General features: G+C 43.2%; 1 protein-coding gene across 3 annotated transcripts; it reads left to right on the forward strand.

Moving 5' to 3' along the window:
- Positions 1-16,524: 16,524 nt before the first annotated feature.
- On the forward strand, positions 16,525-20,970 carry LOC124293477 (L-threonine ammonia-lyase-like). Of its 3 annotated transcripts, none has more exons than XM_046734388.1 (6): positions 16,525-16,594; positions 18,168-18,287; positions 18,393-18,751; positions 18,831-18,993; positions 19,318-19,610; positions 20,158-20,970. In XM_046734388.1, the coding sequence occupies exons 1-6, from the start codon at positions 16,559-16,561 to the stop codon at positions 20,522-20,524; spliced, it is 1,338 nt and encodes a 445-aa protein (XP_046590344.1). In that variant the 5' UTR covers positions 16,525-16,558; the 3' UTR covers positions 20,525-20,970. The 3 variants fall into 3 exon arrangements, with proteins under 3 accessions (XP_046590344.1, XP_046590343.1, XP_046590345.1); XM_046734387.1 differs by lacking the exon at positions 16,525-16,594 and adding an exon at positions 17,097-17,379; XM_046734389.1 differs by lacking the exons at positions 16,525-16,594; positions 20,158-20,970 and adding exons at positions 17,097-17,379; positions 19,907-20,149.
- The last annotated feature ends 737 nt before the right edge of the window (positions 20,971-21,707 follow it).

Here is a 21,707-nt window from a genome sequence, read left to right on the forward strand (position 1 = left end):
GCCAATTTTATCAGGCACAGGTATAACGCGAGGCATACGAATATTCTTCCCAGTCCCACGCGCAGCCGCACGAGCACCCGCCAACGCCGACTCGACAGCTTTATAACCCGGTCGCATGGCGACCTTTGCTGCTGTGATGATAGATTTGAGATTCACAGTTCTCTTACGCTGTTTACTCTTCCCGCCAGTTCCAGATTTCATCTTCGCAGCCACTCCAAGTTTCGACCGTTTTGCAGCTAAGCCCATTCCGAGTTTAGATTTAGCTTTCATGGTGTTGGTGACTCCCCAGGCTACAGCCTTTTCACCCACACTGGCGTCCTTGGCCAAAACGCGATTCCACGCCTTCTCAGCGAGCGCTTTGTCGGCAAGATTTCTCGCTGCGATATCGCGATTCTTTGCGTATGCAATGTCGTGGTCTTTACACGCGGCATCCAGCGGATTGATCCCCAAATCTCCACGAGCCACCCTCTTGGCCAATTTCGTTCCAGGTCCGCAGTACTGATACCCTGGCACATGCAATTCAACTGGGAGATGATTGATGATTTTATTTAACAAACCACCACCACGTTTCTTCTGTGTGCACATCCTCATAGTCGGGCAACATCTAACGTGACTTCTATAAAAGGCGGAATTTATATACCGTCATCTCAGTTTTCGTTGTCATGCTAACGAAGCATCATGAGATTTCAAGATCAGCCCCATAAACTACCTATCGCAAATTTCGATAAAATGGTTCGACGTGGTAAGAGGAAGATAGGAAAACGACATGCAAAATTGCTGCCAAATACCGTGAGAGCAATTTTCTGCGGGCCATCCAATTGCGGTAAAACTAACGCTCTTCTCGCACTCATCACCCGTGGCAATGGATTGCGATACGAAAATGTCTACGTCTATTCGAAATCTCTCATGCAACCAAAGTATCCATTTTTGAAAAAGTTACTTGAACCCGTGCAGGGAGTGAGTTATTTTCCGTTTCGCGAAAACGATGAGGTTGTAAAACCGGAAGATGCTCGCCCCAACTCTGTTATGATTTTCAAAGATGTGGCTTGTGAAAAGCAGGATAATATCAGAGCATACTTCAGCATAGGCAGGCATTGCTATATCGATAGCTTTTATCTAAGTCAAACGTACGCGCGCATTCCATAACTTCTAGTGCGTGACAATGCAAACTTATTGGTGCTATTTCGGCAGGATGATATGAATCTGAAACATATCTACAACGATCATGTGAATACGGACATGACGTATCAGGAATTTAAAGACTTGTGCTCGGCATGCTGGAGTGATGGCAATTACAGTTTTACCGTAATTGACAGGGATAACGAAATCAATGGGGGGCGATAGAGGAAGGGGAATGACTGCTTTATAAGCATAAACTATCATAAACTTGCACAGTTTGGTTGCAACAATCGAGCCGGCAACATGGAGAGTGCCAAGATTCGCAAGCATAGCGATACACCGAGTGAAATATCAAAATCATCCGATGTCATACGGCGGAAGCATAAGATGCTTAAGTTGGACATGGACACGACCGAACAGGTTGTGGGATAGGTATTCAAGCCTTTAGTAACACCGTTGCAAAAATTGGTTGATACCTCAAGACAGCAGCAGCAGCATATTAAACGTGAAATTAAAACGGAACTACCGGATGTGACAATGAAAAAAGAAGAAGAAAAAGATGGCGAGAGTACCGGGGATGATGATGATGATGATGATGAGAAGGAGGATGAGGATATGGATGAGGGGAATTTCATGGATGCAAATGATAAAACACTGAAGTTTGGTGAAATTTCTACTACAAGTACACCTGTGAAGAAAACAACGGATTCCACGGCACAATATTTGAAAATGTTCAGCTAAAGTAAAAAGAGGGATTTGGATACCACATACGGTGTTCGAAAGTTGACAAACGGTATGATGATTGGTGATACACCGATCAATTTCACTGATAATCTGGTCAATGTGGGAAATAAAAGTTATGAGAGAACACCTGGATCACTCGAATTACTGTTTAAAAAATCACGCAGTGCATCGGTTGTAAATGACGCGGACAAGAATAATTATATAAAAATTGTAACGACGAAAAATGCGCATGGAAAACGTTACCAAGCCGATGGAAGCCTTCGAGATGATTTAAAAAGCGCAAAGTATAGAAATTTCATTGCACAACACGTTGGCTCGCCGAAAAAATCAGGTAAAGGCTTACCCGACTATAAGATTGCGCGAAAGGAGGGGCAAGATGTCCATTACGTCTACTGGGATGATCCAAATGAAATTGTGGATCGTCTCCGGCTGCTTATGGCGTCACAGGTTGCAGGCAATACCAGCCATTCCAACGAAATAGTCTCCATTATTGAGGAGTTGCATGAGGCTGGAATCGTTTATTAGCGGCGTGTAAACATAAAATCATCATTTGTTCAGTGACCGTCCAGTGATGAGCACAGACATATTCGGGCAACACTCGGAGCGTGGTGGGGGTAAAAAATTTATTCGAGGGCCTCCGGGTGTTGGATTCAAAACCATCAACGACATTCAGTATGATTTGGACGATAAACGATTGTGTAACATAGCTGATCCGCAGCACTCCACCGACGCCGTTTCCTTAAAAGTTCTCAATACTGCTCTACAGTCTATGGCTGTGGATATTGTGGATACTTTTCAATCAAATTTTGAGAGTTTCGCGCATAATCACAACGAGGAGTTAAAACAGCTACGCATAAATAACAAAATCATTGAAAATACGTTCAATCGCATCAAACATATTGGGGAGCAGGCAACACCATCGTTGGGACAGACCAGCAGGGAATTAGTATCGATTGAGGAACCAGAGTGGTTGGACAGCAATTCGAAAAATTGATAGGTGAAGAGTTGGGAACAATGAAGACTGCAATAGCTGCCGAACTTCACAGATAGGCTCGACGCAACTGTCCGCGCCGATTCGTAGATGTACGCGGACTGAATGAGACCTGGCAAGCTGATCTCGTCGACATGACCGCACACAGCTCGTGCAACAAGGGATACAAATACCTACTAACAATCATCGATATATTTTCCAAGTACGCGTGGGCGGTGCCGATAAAGTCCAAGAGTGGGAAAGATGTTGCTGCTGCCATGAAATCTGTACTGATCCAGAGTCGTATACCTACACATCTGCACATTGAACGAGGCAAAGAATTTTACAACAGCGAATTCAAAGCCCTCGTGAAGCATTACAATACGAGGAAGAGCTCGCCAAAGCGAAATATCCCGACGGCTACCTTGTGGAGAAAGTATAACGCAAACGGGGGAATCTGTTCTATGTGAAGTGGTTGGGTTTTTTCATAGTTTGCCCAATGGTTGGATAAATAAAACAGACATGTAACATAATTTGTATGTATTTTCCGAATGACAATAAAAGATTTTGAATATACAAATATTTTCTCATTTTATCTCCTTTGTACGCACATGTGCCATACTCTGTACTACGAAAATAATAATAATAAAAATAATAATGATGATAATAATAATGATAATATGCAATTTCGCCATACGATTATTACACATTTTATTTTTTGGAAAACTTTTTTTAATTTTCTGAAAGCTTTTTTTCGTTTTCTGAAAATTTTTTTTCATTTACTGAAAGCTTTTTTTCATTTTCTGAAAACTTTTTTGCGTTTTCTGAGAATTTTCTTCATTTTCTAAAAACTTTTCTCGTGGTAAACGAATAAATATGAATAATTACTTGATATATCAATAATAAATAAATAAATAATTGTTGAGTGTATGAATTCGCATTTTGTAACTTCAAATCCATTAAATATCGTATTGATCGTGAAACGTTTCTGCCCGATAATGGATCGTTCGAGCCGTCAAACATCAAATATTTACATCAATTTTATGTCCACACTTTCTCCTATAGCTATTGGGGGGCTGGGACAAACCCCCAAGGTACGGTGTCGGTCTGTCCAGGTATCAATTGCCGCTTGTCATCCTGCCAACTCAGAGCCAATTTTTTTTCTACGATCGTGCTTACTTCGTGTTTTTTGCTGCGTATTAAACACTGTGGAAGAGTCAACTCTTGGTAAGCCGTCAGACAGCGCTTATAATCATCAAACGTGATGCTATTTATCGACGAATTTCTTACACCCTTGGCGCGCTCACTCACTTTTACGCCACCGTCATATTTTTCCCCATCCTCACCCATCGTAGTAAATGTGTACAGCTTTGCTCGCAGTCCCACAAACTCTGTCATAATTTTACCATTATTTTCATCGTTCATTAGCCCTAGTTGTTTTTTGTTTTTGAGGGGAATACCATACACATTGTCGGGCGAATAGTCAGAGGTATCAAACATTGTATCTACATCACGTTTGATGATATCGTAGATTATTAGGCACATTGAATTGATAAATAAGGCTGTCTGTGTCGGTATACATCAATTTAGCTTGTTTATTCGGAAAGTTGGTTTTAATATAATGATAGTGGAAATCGTAGGGAAAGATTTTTGACAGATCTAGAATTGATGCGCCGACGTAAATAGGTTTGGCGAAGTGAACTTTGACACGATTTATTTCAATGATAACCATATCAGTGCCAAATATGGTGCAGCTGTGAAAGTTTGCTCGGGCAATAAGCGTTCTCGCACCACCTCTTCCCTCCCATTTTGTAACCAATTTAACATCTTTATGGTTTCGCACATTCTCCATAGTCTTGCCGAACACAGCGTTATACATGAGTTTGTAAAAGTTTTTCTCAAATTCATTCCTAGACCGCTTACGCATGTCTGTGTTGAGAGTGATGTAAGGCTCGAGCCATGGAAATTGTGCAAACTTCAAAATTCTGTGCACTTTCGTTACTTTTAATCCTCAACTCAAACACTGTTTCAAATTTCTATAGTGCAATATATATTTTGTTTTGGGGTGAAGGGTGGTCGCGAGTTTGGAATTTTTACTACCTGGAGGAGTAAAATGTTCGGGACAAAGTGGTAAGTCTTTGTGATCCTCGTGGAGTTCCACAGGGTAGTCCAAATCTACCTCCAGAAAGTAGCCGATCGGCGAATCGTCCGGATAGTTCGTTATATCGATGTGCTGATACTCCCACTCGAACGAACCGATTGGTAAATACACGCTCATAACTGCACCGTACAGATTATTCACGTCAAAATACATGAGATACGATTCCGCTTTGTTTGGATCAAAATCTTTTCCCATGAATCTATTATTGGCCCGAGCGTGTCGATTGGAACATTGCGCTACGCCGCCTCGAATGGCTCTTCCAATGAATAACACCATTTCAGCGTTGTCTAAGAGTTGCAAATTTACATTAGTACGCTTGAGCATCGCGTCGAAAGCAAGTTCCGGTGCAGTGTAGTAGTGCAACGGATCTAAATTGTATGTTTTGAAGCAGCTAGCGCGGAAATTTTCGAAAATATCGGCAAGCAAAGGAACATCGGTCTTCAAATATAAATCTGAGTAGCCCGCGAATGACTCTGAATGGAATTTCCTCCAAACAGTTTTCGCGTGCTCGTAATCGGTGTCTGAAATATTTGCATCGCAGAGGCGCGAGTAGAAATGCGTCTTTGCGGATAATCGCGGTTCATCGAGTTTCCCCCAACAATCGACGTATTCATAGGGAAAAACGCCTTTGCGGGTCATCAAACTGAACTGAGTCGGGTTATTATAAAATTTGCGTGTTATGCGTTTATCGATATCGGTCAAATATGTGGAAAGTTTATCGATGTTGCTAGCCATAAATCGGAACGAATCGATGAATCTCAAGTGCATCATTGTTCCATCGACGCGTTTCGTGAAGGATATATATTTTTCCTTATTTATGGGTAGCAGTGTAATTTTAACGGGAAAAGTTGACGCGAGGGATTTTATTGAAAAGTGAGAATCGTAACCGGACAAATTGTGGAAAACTATTAGAATTGTGTGCGACTCTCTGAAATTCAAATTACATCGATTATGAGCAGGAACACGATATTTACCCGTGAAGTGACAGTGATCGTAACACTTTTTCTCCTCAGGGGTAAACGGTTCTTCACAAATATAACAATTCTTTGCGCGCATGTGACGATCGCGTTGCACTTGGGTAAGAGACCTCATCGGAATTATGTTTTTGATGCGTGACTCTACTTGAATTGATAAATCGTTAAGCTGTTTTATAAAACAATCTATGCAATCGACACCGCGTTTACCGTGAAACTCCGATAAAGTCTCATCGTATGCGCAATGTACATAGTACGCTACACTGTGCGGGATATGCATTTGAATTTCACAAGTCTTACGAGTTTCAAATTCATCCACAGGTTCAGGGATTAATATACATTCGAGATCGGCGTATACGACAAATGGAACGGTGCCTTTGTTTTGAAAATTGGAAAATACTGAATTTTTACACTTGAGAAATTCCAGGCGTACTATATTTAGCGTAATACAATCTTGTCGGTGATTGTCGTAGACATGTTTCGCGCTAAAGTGGCACAAACATCTGTCACATAAAAACGTTTTGTGTTTATGAATGGACAATTGTTTGCTCACCAATCGGGAAAGATCTTTAATCCAAGCAAAGTGGAATCTCGGTGCAAACTCACCAGTCATATCGTCTTCCGGATTACTCTCAACCATTTGAAGATGGATCATGTCAATGTTTACGCTATGCAAATTTTTACTCAAATAAATCGGCACGATGACGCTTGTATTTGATTTTGCATGATGCGAAAAAGTTTGAGATTCTATACCATATACATTGATGCGCAAATTATTTAATCTCTCAAGCTTTTTCACATCATGTAGAGTAGCAGGGAATTTGATACCTGTACAGTCCAACTCGGAAAAATATCGATGATAATGGCTAGTCCTATCGGTGTGGGTGTTGACCGGGTGGAGGGCTGCTGTGACGGACCAGAGAAGGCATCTTTCGTCCTCGTTCCTCACGTTGATCACAGCCTTTTTATGTCGAATGTCTTGGGGCAGCTCGACGAATGTTGACGCCCCCGCGGCGAGAGGCTGGTAGCGATTGATATTTACAGCGAGGTTAAGGATCTCAATCATACTCCAGCCGGAATCGCGTTGCTCGAAATCTTCCACCTTTGACTGCAGATCACCCCGTGCACGTATAAACCAATCATTTATATCGCTTGATGGGAGGAGAATCGCCACGTTGGAGGTGTTGAAACTCTTGACTTCGGTGGAGATCTCTTCATGCTTGGCATTTTCGTATTTGCATGATAATATGATGTTAACCTTCACATTTCCCTCCTCGCGTAGTATCAGCTCCAACTTCTCGGTGACGACGTGCTGCACATCGTCCAGAAAGGCGTCCAAATTTTTATGACGGAGATTTGTGACAACCCCCGTTCTGATTTGGCTGGCGAAAGCGCTATCCACGTCGTCCCATTGTACACCCGCAGGAGTACCGAAATTTCCACCCGTCACCACTGTGCGCTGCTGCAACTGCTTGATCTTCGTCACCCAAGATTGCAGAAGTGCGATCGTATGTTGAATCCGTATTTTCGCACCAACGGTTGTTCCTCGTTGCATGGAAATATCGCGCAGAACTTGGATATTCGCAATTCCAATATCAACCCAATGATTGATGACGGCGTCATTCTCTTCTCCGGGTGGTTGCTCTCTCAGCAAATTGTATGTCCCCTCCATCTGCTCTGCAAGTCCCATATACGCTTCGACTGCCATGACTTTAACGGTTATAGGTAACAATTGTATGTCAGAGAAAATGAAAATTCTAGGCTTTCGACTTGCAAGTATCGTGTAAGACTGATGAGTCTGCATCGGATGCGTTGAGCTTATATACAGGCCGATAGATCGCAAGAATTTGGGAACGGTGCGCACTGCGTTCTGTGCATATCGGAGGGAAAAATGACGTCAAAGATGCGATGCGCACTGCGTTCTGCGCATATCGGAAGGAAAAATGACGTCAGAGATGCGATGCGCACTGCGTTCTGCGCATCTCGGCTTGATCGGCTGGTATGTATTGTGACGTGGATTTTTCCGTTCCTCGGTCACTCGGAGAAGATGACTGAGAACTTACCACGTGCACAATAATTCGGCGTCCTCGATGTCCCTTGAACCTGAAATAATACCGCGAAATTTGTTGGGCGCCTGGCGTGATCAACACGCCTCGAAATCGGTAATACGATATACCGCGACCATATGCTCGGTAGCTCAGTACCGCGGAGAGGGGAGAGGTAATTTTTGGGTAGAGACTGATACGCCACACGTACGCTGACAAGATATTTCACAAAGCAGCAACAAAATTAAACAATATATTTCAAAATAGCGATAATACAAAAAAAATAAAAATAATAACAATACTGCGAAAGTTTTTCCTCGCGATCCCAAACGCAAACGCTTAGCTTACAAAAAAAAAGAACGAGCGAACAAAATAATCAATCAAGGAAAAAAGAAAAAAAATATGAAGTGATCCCGAAGACCTCTACGGGGTACGTGCGCTAGTCACTTCACTACTCGTGACCGCTAATTTACGCACAAAAAGAAACCACAAGCAAAATCGGACGCGACGCGCTGCTCGCGATCGTCCTCCACAGAACGGCGCTAATCGCCAACTTAATACTAACGGATTATGCAAATAAAGAAAAAAACTAAACTGAAACGAGGCTCGTCGCGGCACCCGCGACCCTCCTCTAGGAACGAATAGTTTCATTAGCGCGCACCCGAGCTCCACTTTCTCTGCGACGGCGGGACGCGGTCGCGAATTCGAATGCTCCCCGTGAGACTGCTCGCGACCTACAGGAGAACGGAGGCTGTATCGGATGAAGTAAAATGACCCCGTGTAACGGATTTCAGTTACACTCAAACTCGAGGCAATAATGTCTCGGCTCAACCCGTGACTCGACTCGATCTCCTCGATCCCCCGAAATTAACGCTACTTCCTTACGCGCAACTCAGGCTACGGTCACCAAGCAGATGTATCGGCTAAAGAATCTCGAGTACAGTCGCTAACGCCAATCCTCACTGGCTATCCGTCCTCGGCAAGCCTTTTCTAATTATCTCTCGAGATTCCTTCGCAAGAAGGTTAACAGCGCTTACCGCTCCACATCCACGCGATGAACTCGCCCACTCCCTCGTGCTTTTTCCCAGTCATCTCGACTCGCAACCACTCTAATCTTCGGAAACCCTCGAAAAAAACGCAACAATCACTGTTTACTAGAGCTTCCGCTAACCGCCAGAACTAGAGTGATCTCGGATGGTCGCAACGCCGATCTCGTCACGCTAATCCTTCGTGACGTCATCACCCTAAGAATGCGCAACAATCGATCGGTCGTCCATTTTGGGGATTGCGCAACTTTCCGCGCACCTGTCGTCGCTACGCGGCGCAGAACTTAAGGCTGGATCGCGATGTCGTCTCCCGCGCAACTCTACGGAGTCCTGGGGTTGGGCGGGGTGGTGCTCCCTCGTCGCTAGCTGGTCTCTCGAGGGTGCCTCGGTCGGGCGTAGGCGGGGTGAGCGGGGAGGCTGCGGCGCGCCGGCCGCCAGCGGGAAACGCGTCCGCCTTGGATTCCCGCGCTGCAGGGATCTGCGTTGCCTCCCCCTTCGCAGCCTCGGTGTCCTTCCCGCGAGATCTCCGCGGTTATGCCATGCCTCGAAAGATCTTCGGCGTCGGGGTTGGTCACTGGAGGGTAGCCGGTGCACTCAAAAATAATAATAAAAAAAAAAAAGCCTGTAATATCTTGGTCGCAATGCGCTATTTCGTCCCTGTCGAAGCTCGGGTGCGTGACTCCAGTTCTGGCGCTCTCTAGGATTATTTCGCGACTCGATTTTCTAAACCCTGATTCCGGGATCTCACCCAGGGTTCAGGGAGTCTCTTGTAACGGGCAGGCCTAACCGAACTGCCACGTTACAGTGTACACACAGTTTTGGGTTTTACGACTCTTTATAGCGAACAAGTCCGAACCTGCACATCACCAACCATATTAGCGTGGGGTATGCAACGAGAAAAAAATCTGCGAACGAAAAGCAGGTAGCGAACAGTGTTTGGCGTGAGAAAAATCTTGTCTTGCCGACCCTTCACCGGATGGTATGTGTACACACAGTTTTGAATTTTACGACTCTTTAAAGCGAACAAGTCCGAGCCTGCACATCCCCCGCCATTCTCTATGATATGTATGTTCGGTTTCAAATGAGCTACGATAACAAAGAAGCTGAGCTTTTGCTATCGAGGCGTGTATTTATAAACCAAGCTCCCCTTATCGTCATGGATTGCTCCAAGCCGAACGAAACATTGAAAACTGGAACTGTGGACATTCGATTGGAATTTGACTGTAGCATTACGTTCCCACCACACACTTCTGCCTACTGCGTGATCTTGCACGATCGCATTGTTGAATATAATCCGATCAGTGGTACTGTTAAAAAATTGGTATAAGTCAATTTTGGAATGATGATATGTTTAATTAATATGGATATTGAAAATAATATGTATAATTTTACTCGTTAAAATTTAGAATAAGATAATTTAGAATAGAAGAAGAAAACTAAATGTAATTGATGTTGAATAAAAAAATTGTTCAAAGCATTCAAAACGCCGTTTTAAACCTTCCTTCAGGGGTCATTTCCTGGAATTTTTTCAATAGATCTAGCGGGTTTCTACCCTATCCGATGTATGTGCGGCTTTCCTGCGCCAAACAAGTCTCGACAGGAATTATTTTGTGTGTGTGTGTGTGTGTGTCAAATCCTATGAAAACAGCCATCTTGCGGCAAGCCAAGAAAATGATCAGCGGGGGAGGGGCAGCGCCGCGGATGGGGGGGGGGGGGGTAGCACCGCGGGTTAGCGGCGGGCGGAGGGGGGTGGCACCGCGGCTGGGCGGGGATCGCGCCGCGGATTGGGGATGCGAGGGGGAAGGAGGGCGGGGCGGGGAGGGGGGTGGTCCAGAACCGGCATATATACACTACTGATTAGTATGTTAACAAAAGTTTTTTTCGATTTGTTTTAACTTTTCTGTATTCCCTATCATCGTATCCATAAAAAAATCCTGGAAAAATTTTAGAATCATATCGAAAAAATATGAACGGACAGAAAAGGGGGCCATCAGACTCCCCGCCCCATTCACCATCCCGATCGCCGACATATAAGCGGGTGTGCAGAGGGGCGGCTTATGATGAGGAGGATGATGAGGATGAATTGACTGATAGTGATGCTGATACGCTAATTATCGACCCCGAGCGATGTATTGACGATATTGTTGGTGATGATGCTCGCGAGTTTGAACATAATTTGGCTGGCGAGCATCATCTAGAATCATCATCATCATCGAGTGATGTGGAGGATGAGGAGGAGGAGGAGGCGGAGGGGGAGGAAGCGGAGGTGGAGGAGGATGAGGAAGAGGGGGAGGCGGAGGTGGAGGGTGTTTGGAATGGCGGTGATGGTGATGAAACACGCATCGGATTCGGTTTACTTCTGTATGAGATTGATCAAATCCGTCAAATGCTGGGAGACATCGACAGGGCTGACGATGATGGTTATTATTCGGACGAGGATTGGTGTGTAGCACTACATTACAATAAAATTCCAGTATTTTCCACACCTTCTCCGTATCACTCATTTTGAATAGGTGGAAACTTTTTTGAACTGGAGATTCATCATGCATATAAATGATGAGTGCAGCGGCATCAACTTTTCTATTTCGGCTTGCTCGTTTTACAGATTTTTCATCGCGAATCAATTTTAGGAAGAAAAAAATGTCATCTCATTCAAGTGATGATGACGATGAGTGGTCGATCGTTGATTGGGGCGAGGACGAGGAGGCTGAGGAAGAGATAATCATAGGCTTTTCCGAAGCAACACGTGAGTTCTCGTTGGAGGAGCTTCGGGATCTCGTTGAGGATGCGCGAGCTGCTCGAGTGAGACCAAACAGCCGACATTGTATAAATTACGGTGATATATGTATGGAAATAATTGTAGAAAAATGGGCGAATGAAACTATCGTAATAATTATAGATTTCGAAAATAGCGATGATGATGATGATGTTAGCGAACAGGATAACGATAATGATTTTATGGATTATTTCGAGGAATAAACCACGCTAAATTCATAATTATTGATTATATATTTTTCACAAGTAAAAATTCATAACATTTACATTTTGTATGACGAGAATGGGTGAAAGTTATAAAGATATATATTTGTAATGTATCCTATTTCTAGATTATAATTTTATTGAATAGTAAATTTTTTTAATTCCATGTATAAGCTATGATATAATTGAGATTAATTCTATTGAATATTCTACATATAAACCCGAATATAATTGTATATATTGTGATAAATTCTATTGTTATTTTGGTGAATATTGTCCATATTATCTATACACACGATTGCAACCTAGACAGTCTTTAATTAGAGGATTCGGTCCATCCACGATATCGCCATCGGGTCCTGGTGTGTAATGTATGCTACATCTGCGGAAACTTGCGATGACGTAGTCCATTTTCATATTCTCTGGTAGTTTATCCCACGCATTATTGATAGAGTTTGATGCGAACGTGCGAATAAATTCTTTTGGTAAAAAAGCTATATACTCGGACATCATTGCACTTAAACCGTCCAATTATTTGTAAAGACGGAAGGATTTCTCGAGGGAGCTGGTACACTCCTTCGAATACCAACTCCTTAGTCGCTGCACATTTTGAAAGGCACAATTGTATGCCGGGATGTATTCAGAGTTGTCATCATACCAAATTGAGCCTAGCGCTGTTGCTTGCTGGAGGTTATTCGCTGGAGAGTATCCATGGTTCACGTCATGCCACGGTGCCGCTTCCATATACCTCAATTTTTCCATTGCGGGGGGTATGATATGCAAATCTTCCATATTAATAACCCTCGTTGTACCATCGACGATCTCCGTCAGCCATGCTTTCTTCTCCGCCCCTTTTACGTATACGTAACACGCATTTTCAACCATTTTTCTCACAATCTTCGTCACATCCTCGTGAGATTTGTTGCCCGCGTTCCATGATATTCCGTGGTGATTGCGTGTCAACCATACATCGGTAGCTCTAAATTCAAGTGGTAAGCTTGCCAAATCATAGGGCGATTTGAAAATGATGTAATCCAGACCCGACCCGTTTACATTCATGACTGCGACTTCCTTGGGTACAAACTTCATGTTATGACCGATAAAACATTGCACGTCTAGGATCATCGCCATGTTGAGGAGTGGGAATGTTGCGCTCGATTATATACTGACGGATGGTACGTGAAAGGCTGACGAGTCTGCATCAGATGCGTTGAGCTTACATGGCCGATAGATCGAAAGAATTAGGGAACGGTGCGCACTGCGTTCTGCGCATATCGGAGGGAAAAATGACGTCAGAGAGGCGGTGCGCACTGCGTTCTGCGCATCTCGGAAGGAAAAATGGCGTCAGAGACGACTGGGCCCAGCCTTTACCCATCCCCCTATCTCCAAATTTTTGGGTTTTATTGCTCGTTTGAAGTGACCCGCTTCCGCAGCTGCATCTTGCCTAAAAGCGTGTTGGAACAGGTTTTCACCCCCTCCCCCGCCCCGCGAACCCACCGCCGCCTACGATGAATGCCCACCCAAGTATAAAAATCCGCGCAAATGCTGCGAGTAAAGTAGCAATGTATAGTTTCCCAAGTATGTAATGGAAATCGGTCAACAAAAAGCAGGTAATGGGCGGTGCAGGTATAAAAAATCGGGGCCCAGAGCCCTTGCCCCGAATACCTACGTTTATGACGTTCGGCGGAAAACAAGTCTCGACAGGAATTATTTTGTGTGTGTGTGTGTGTGTGTGTGCGCGCGCGTCAAATCCTATGAAAACAGCCATCTTGTGGCAAAACCCGAAAATGATCAACGGGGTGAGTAGCGCTGCGGATTTGGGGGGGGTACCGCCGCGGATTCGGAGGGGGCGGTACCTCCGCGGATGGGGGGGGTAGGCGGCGGGGGGGGTCACACCGCGGATTCGGGGGGGGAGTGGGGGGGGTGGTCCAGAACTTTCATATATACGCTACTAACGTAAAATCAGTTTGTTCCCTTTACTGTACTTTTTCCGTTGAATAAGGCTTTAACGTCAATTTGTTATTGCACAGGCATTGAATTTGTGCAACAGTTACAAGAAAATATAGTCACAGTGATCATAACGAGAAAGAATAGTAACGGATACTAGACTTTCTGGCAACAGCTAGAAAACTACTTTTCATTCTTTACCTAGAACTATATTTTTCGATTGTGGTAAAGAATGAAAATAGTTAAGGACTGAGCGGTAACCGAAACTAAAACTTTCTTTAAGTGTCATTATGATTGCTAATGAAGATGACAAATTAAAAATAACAACAATAAACATCAAAGATCATTGGTTATGAACTGAAATTGATTTAAAATTGGGGAATCCCATCAAGTTTTCACTGTTTTACTCTTTCAATTAAAACTATCATCACGTCCATAACAAATTGAACATTTTTTCACGCCGTAATTTGTCTTAAATGATATTCTAAACACATTGATGAAATGGAATCAAATAGTTTTCGAATTAGGAAACATTGAAGTGAACGGATCTCATCCATTAGTACAGCACAACTAACACTTTTGAGTCACCGATTTTTAGATTTCACTTCATTAATGTGTTTCTAAGATTGATTCATACAAATGTCATCATAGATAAAATCACGATATTTTAGTAACGTGATAATTGTTTCAATAGATAAAATAAAATATTAAAAAATGCATTACAAAAGAAACAGTTAGGAGCCCCATTTTGTCCACAGGCTTGAATTGTTCATACGTATTATACAGTGAGAATTTGTAGAAATTTTGTCACAAAAATCATACAGGTCCAACTGTGCGAAAACTCGCTGCTTCTGTTTAAAGCCTAACTTCAACGTTAAGAGAGAATTTAATATTTTCTCACAATTTTTCGTAAAACAGTCAATTTCAGGACGAAGAATTTAATATAATTTAATTTTCTGTAATAATTGATAATTTATACTAAAAAACCATCGATGTAGACTTCAAACTGGCCACCCATCATTACCGTGCAGTACCCTAGGCGATCATAGAATGTACCAGTAATATTTAACACGTGTTGTGGTGACATGTTCGCAAGGATTTCGGTGATTTTTCCATCGAGTTCGACACGGTTCGCGATGCGGCCTTCCGTGTGCAAACGGTTCTTTAAAGGGGGAACCCAGTTTAGACCGATCGAAAAATCGTCTGTTTTTTTATTGCATGAATCGTTAGTATAACTATTCAAGAATATGTGGTCAAAATTTCAAAGCAAAATTCCCATTAGTTCGAATGCAATGAGCACTTAAGTGACCGCCCGTCGGTTCTGTGAAGAAGCGCACGGTAATTATAACGGAGCGGTCGCCCAGACCCTTCTTTTCCAGCTACCTGCCTCAATACCGCTGTACTATCGAATAATAGAATGACGCATATGAGCAAGAAGAGGGATTGCTATATGATGCTGGAATAGCTGATTAACCGGTGAGCATTTTTTATAATTAATTATTGCCTTGAATTTCTCGTTTTCGCTACATTTTATTTCAAACGCGTTTTTCTCGAAACGACGTTTTTTCGACTTGCGTACATTCTAGCTCAAAAAGTTATTGATCAATCGTTCTGAAATTTGGTGTAGATATTCTTTATTCTATTCCACGTGATATGAACCTAATTCGGGGATTATATTGTTATTAAAAAGATATGTTCTTATGCAAGAAAGATGAAAAAATATAGTATAAAAACATGACATTGTGTTCAAGCACCTCAAAAACATGCAATTTTCAATTTGTTTGATCAAAATTAGGTTCATATTCTTAGAAAGTATGTTTTTAATGAAAAAAAAAAAATCCCGACGATTACAGATAAAAATTGCGACGTCAGGGATGTACGCAAGCCAAATGCTCGGACGGCAATCGCCCATGGACTGCACGCGGCAACTCCACTATTTCCGGCGGAAATCATTTGAAAAAATTTCAAAGTGTACTTGAAAACATAAATAAAATATCCTCCAAGTTTAAACATTTTGTGGTTATTCCTTTCTGGTTAAAAAAAATCATGAAAAACAGCAAAATTTCGACCTCATAAACCAGTTTCCCCCTTTAAGGAAATTTACCGATTATTATGATTCACACAATGATGCAGCAATGATTATAGTCAAATTCGATCCAGAATGTGCATTCTGGCAATGAAATTTATTCACCCTCTTGAAAACCAGCAAATCTTTACGGTATTACAGATTTGTCGCTGTAAAATGTCAGCACGAAACAATTAGTAGGTGAATATTCGATGATCAAGTAAGAGCCACTTGAGCTTATATTTAAGATAGATTTAAGATCTACACATTTGGATGGGGTCAAAGCTGGATCACCTATACATGTGCGATGACCGAATTTCAACTAATCATTACAGCGAGACTTACAGAATAGTGCAATGTGGTTTCTTTCCAGTTTTTTCTGGCTAGATATCAGAGAGCGAGGTCATTGATTCGTAGTCGTTGGTTGGATTGCGTTTTTTTATTGAGTCACCTGACTGAGGTCCGGCGAGAGTGACTGTTTCAATTTTACTCTGACCACTGTATAAGAATGGAGCACAGAAAAATTTGGCGCCAGGCTAATGTGGTAAGTGGACTTGACCCTTATAATCAGACGATTTCTAACGGTTTGCAAACAGCGTTTAGTGTAATGGAAATTTTCCGTGCTCGCTTATTATTCCACAAATAATTCTTCTCAGCGAATTTATCTCCATCCACGTGTTTGCAGTTGCTTACATATTCACGATCAATCGTTATCATAATTACTGGCAATCTCGTCTCCGTTCGATCAAGTCGCGACTTTTCACTGTAGTTGAAAAAAAACACGCGTTGAGCCCGAGAATTTTGTGGCGGATTTTCGAAAAAAGTGCTGACAGTAAACCGTGTTGCGAAATAATGGTTGATAAGGTCGAAGTCGATGCTGCGGTGGTGAGGCGTGTCGAGGCTATGTATACGTATGTATATAATGAAAATGTTCCGTCCGAGAAACAGCCGACGACGATAAGTGACCGTCACGTGACACAGCGCGTGCTGTTGCCGAGTGGGGCAAGTAACCCGCCCCCATCCGTAAGTGCAGCAGTAGTAAAGTTTCTCGGCAAGAGGAGACTCGAGCTTAAGGTCACAAGGTTCGCGATTATATTCGTCGGAGGCAATTTTCCATAAAACACGTATCCCGCGCAGTATCTCGTCTGAAGTTCAGGTTATTGGTTGTTCAATAACGTAATTAAAGTTTACCTACGAAGATTGAAAACAAGGTGCGAGATGAGGGATTTGAATAAGCTTCCAAGTCAGCCTCTTAACTTGTTTGCTTCAAATGGAGTTAACAAGAGTTACTCGAGCACTAGCAACATTTCCGTCTCCTCGATTTCTACGGTAAGTTATCTAATTCCCTTATAATCTTCATCAAACTCTACTGTAGGGCGAGGGTGTTACACGGGATAATTTAGGATTGAATTTTATGTTCAAGTTCCGTACCTTGTGAAAAATCGAAGTAAATAATTCCATCCATCACGCACTCGTTTTGAACAATGCACTTTGATCGGTTGTCACATCTTCGAACGCGAATTAACATTACCAATAATGGGTTTTCGATTTATCGGTTTCACGAAAGTTTAACACAGTTAAAAAGTATAACACTGAGATTCATATTTCACAAAGCATTGTAAACAAAAAAAAAAAATGAAATTACATTGAATAATAACGACAGTCCTGTGACAGTTTCAATGACTAACGTTCAGGCATTCGATACTTTTTGTGATTCACATCCATATTCCAAGGTTGACAACATTAACCGATTCTGCGAATTTATCATAGCAACATTTATCACAGAGTTGATCTTGAAGACCAACAACGTGAATCGTAGACTTTAAGCAAAGAGAGACGGGTGTAAGTACCGATTAACGGTTTTTTGACTCAGCATGAACCTTTGACCCAATATACGCGCGTTATCAGTAATGAGCGTTGAGTCATTGAGTCAATATGTGCGGTGACAAAAGACTATCGACGTTCCATATTCTATCATAATAGGGAGATATGGCACAGCAGGAGTATTTATGTAAAATCAAGGAACCGAAGAATTACTACCTGAATATTGCTTGGCCTTATCGCAGTAGCTCAATGGTTTTACGCCCGCATATACGTACAACGATTTGATTTTACAGGGAGATGAGTCAGTCTTTGACCCTTACTGCGTCGAGGGAAATCCGCAAAAAATCACCTGCGAAGACGTGACCTCAGCCGCGTTCAAAATCAAGTCGGGGATAATCAACACACCATGTGCGGTATGTAAATATCACTGTATATCGAGCAATCGGAAGTCTTCGATTCACTTCCAATTGCACAAACATCATTTTTCATGACACTCACCCGAAACCTCCGTCGAACAGAGATCCCGGCTGTCGGACTCCATGGGCATGGAGCTGTACCTGAAGAAGGACTTCCTGCAAACCACGGGAAGCTTCAAGGAGCGAGGCGCTCGCTACGCTTTGCTGATGCTCTCCGACGAGCAGAAACGTAACGGAGTGATATCGGCCTCCCTGGGCAACCATGCCTTGGCACTTTGCTACCATGGGGCAAAACTTGGAATACCGGTGACAGTCGTGATGCCGGCTGTGGCGCCGATCATGAAAATCGCAGCGTGCAAACAGCACGGCGCAACGGTCGTCGTCCAGGGTTCGGACATGGGTGAGGCCAAGCAGAACGCCATGCAGATCGGCAAGGAAAAGGGCCTCGTCTACATCAACGGGTAGGAACAATATTCCCGACTCAGTTTGGCGTCTATGTCCACTGTCACAAGTGTGATATGCGGTCTTTCCCTCCTCCAGCTACGATCATCCGCACATCATGGCCGGTCAAGGAACATTGGGATTGGAGGTCGTGGAGCAGGTTCCAGATATCGATGCCGTTGTCGTTCCCGTCGGAGGAGGAGGTCTCATCGCCGGTGTTGCACTGGCGATAAAAACCCTGCATCCGCATGTGAAAGTTATAGTAAGAATCGGAAGAATCAGAAGCATTAATTCCAACGTATCCTAAAATACTGTATAACAGAGTAGTTCCTTATTTGACATTTTTTTTTTTTTTTTTATAATGAGCCACTCGAAATATATGTGATAAATACTAAAAGAAACTGGTGGAAGTAGGAAAATATTTTGACTTCTAAATATTTTCCAACTTTCTCTGGGTTTTACGGCAAATTTTTCGAGTGACACGTTAGAAAGAGAAAAAAAGTTAAAAAGTAATGAAACTGTACAATTCTTTCTCTCCAAAAGGCCTCTCAGAACCGTTTTTTCACTTTTCACCGATTTTTCCCAGGGCGTCGAGTCCCACAGGTGCGCAAGTTTCACGGCAGCCCGGGCAGCCGGTCGTCCAACTTACACACCAATCGAATCGACTCTAGCCGATGGTCTGGCCGTCCCTATGGTCGGCTACAACGCCTTCGTTACTGCCGATCCGCTGATTGACAAGCTAGTCGTCGTCAAGGAGGAGTGGATCGCCATAGCGATCTTGAAGTTGGTCGAAAATGAGAAGTGCATAGTCGAGGGTGCCGGAGCTACGGGATTGGCCGCCATTCTCGCAGGACAGCTCGACGAACTGAAAGGAAAAAGGTGAGGTGACACCATTTGAGTTCGCAACCAAAGATTCCAACATCTCTCAAGCAGCTCATTAGGAAAGTAACGGCTCAGTTCCTCCAACGAAGAGCTGAACGATGTTCCGATCGCCATCGTTTCAAATGCCACACCAACTTAGTAGTTTCGTAACTCATAAAACAATTTTGTACAATTTTACGAGCTTTTGGAATGTGATTTCTTGTAGTTCGAATGCATAATGTTCCTGACAGTACCTGTAAGACCTTTTTTCCTGGGACTCCGGTTTTCCCGTTTTCTGATACGCGATCCCGCAGGAAGATGGTAGGTATACGGCAAGGAGTAGCGATCCTTGAGAAACAACGAAGCATGGGGGTGGTGGTTCTTCGTCAGTCGTTCCATCCAGAATTCGCGCGTCATTCCGTCGTCGTTTCCGGGCGTCGTTACGTAACGACCCGAAACGAAGTATAATCGTAAAAGTTAATTAACCGTTAAACGGGCCATCCCTTAGCCCGCACCTCTTCGAGGGCGTTGCCGCCTCACCTACATCGGTTAAAATCTGTTTTAGAGTGGTCCTTCCCCTCTGCGGTGGCAACATAGATACGACGATCCTGGGTAGGTGCCTGGAGCGCGGACTTGCCGCCGAAGGTCGCCTCCTCAAGTTCACAGTGACGGTGTCCGACCGTCCAGGAGGGATCTCCGAGCTCTGCAAGATGGTCGCCGACATCGGGGTGTCCATAAAAGACATCATGCACGAGCGGGCCTGGATCATGTCGGACATATTCAGCGTCGAGGTCAAGGTCGTATGCGAGACCAGGGACGCCCATCACGCCCGACAGCTACAGGAAATGCTCTACAAGAACTACAGGAGGGTTGTTTTTGGCAACAGTTCCGAATTTTCAAACGGTGACGATCGATCCTTCACAGGGTGCTAGATTGTAAACCAGTTATGACGCTACCGCATTAGATTAAATGCGTTCAATCCGCGTTCAAACCGAAATCAAGATTAACCATCGATAGTTTTTGAATCGCCTTAGACTGAAACGACATTGAGGACGTGTATTATCGAAAAATGACTTAGCGTTGCTACTGAATTATTTCTCTCGACGTTGACTCTAGATGATATTTTCAACGCTTACTTTAACTGATCGTGGATAAAAGAAGGCAACTCGTTCAGTTGTGTGAACATTGTAATGTGTAACTTTTATTTATTCCTATTTCTGATCTTGTGGTTATGGGCCAAACGTTTCTGTACATATTATACACCTACCTATAGTTCGCATAGCTGTAACGAAAGATAAAATTGTTAATCAATAATTCTGGGTATTATACATGGGGTATCTGGGTAAAAGTTTTGTTAATAAAGAATGTTTGATTAGTATTGCGGTTTTATACTTAAAAATTGATAGCCTATACTCCCTGAGAATGTGAAAAGGGGGTTTCTTTCTGTGGTAAAAAACCTCGGCAGGGGGTCTGAGTTTAATCCTAGATCCAAGAAAATGGTGGCTAGAGAAAATCTCTCCGATAAAAATCCCCGCAGGATAAAATCATCTATGACAGAAAAAACAAAGAAAAAAAAAATAAAAAAATAAAAAAACAGATTAAATTAAATTGACGAGGAAAATATAAATTTCTGCAGTGAGAATTTTTTCAATGGGGGATTTTTTCAGGGGAGATTTTCAAAGAGGATATTGTGGATGGTAAGCAAGAAAATTAATGCTGGCTACCATCCAACCTTGGATCGTTTAATAAGTCGAAGACGATGATCGGGGTCCCCGAGTAAGGCGGGGGAGAATTGGCTGAGTCGTAATAAATGTCATGGCGACTTTTGGTCGGGACATTGAATTAAACGAGTTTCAGCTACCGGTTACATTTCCTGAGGGGCAACCTGCGGAGCGGGGAAACCAGAACCTTGGTGATTTCGGTCACGTCAAGCCTTCTGGGTGCTGCGCAGCCAGCGCTCGTCGCTCCGACTTGGAACAACCCGCACATCCTCTGACACGCTACATTTAACGTCGAACGAACTTCGTATCATAATTGGATGTATTAAATCCTGATGCCCGTGACAAGCTGGGATTAGTGCTTGCTCGATTGTGCCCCGACACCGCTGCCGACAAA

This window comes from Neodiprion lecontei, chromosome 3 (assembly GCF_021901455.1).
Source record: "Neodiprion lecontei isolate iyNeoLeco1 chromosome 3, iyNeoLeco1.1, whole genome shotgun sequence".
NCBI lineage: Eukaryota > Metazoa > Arthropoda > Insecta > Hymenoptera > Diprionidae > Neodiprion > Neodiprion lecontei.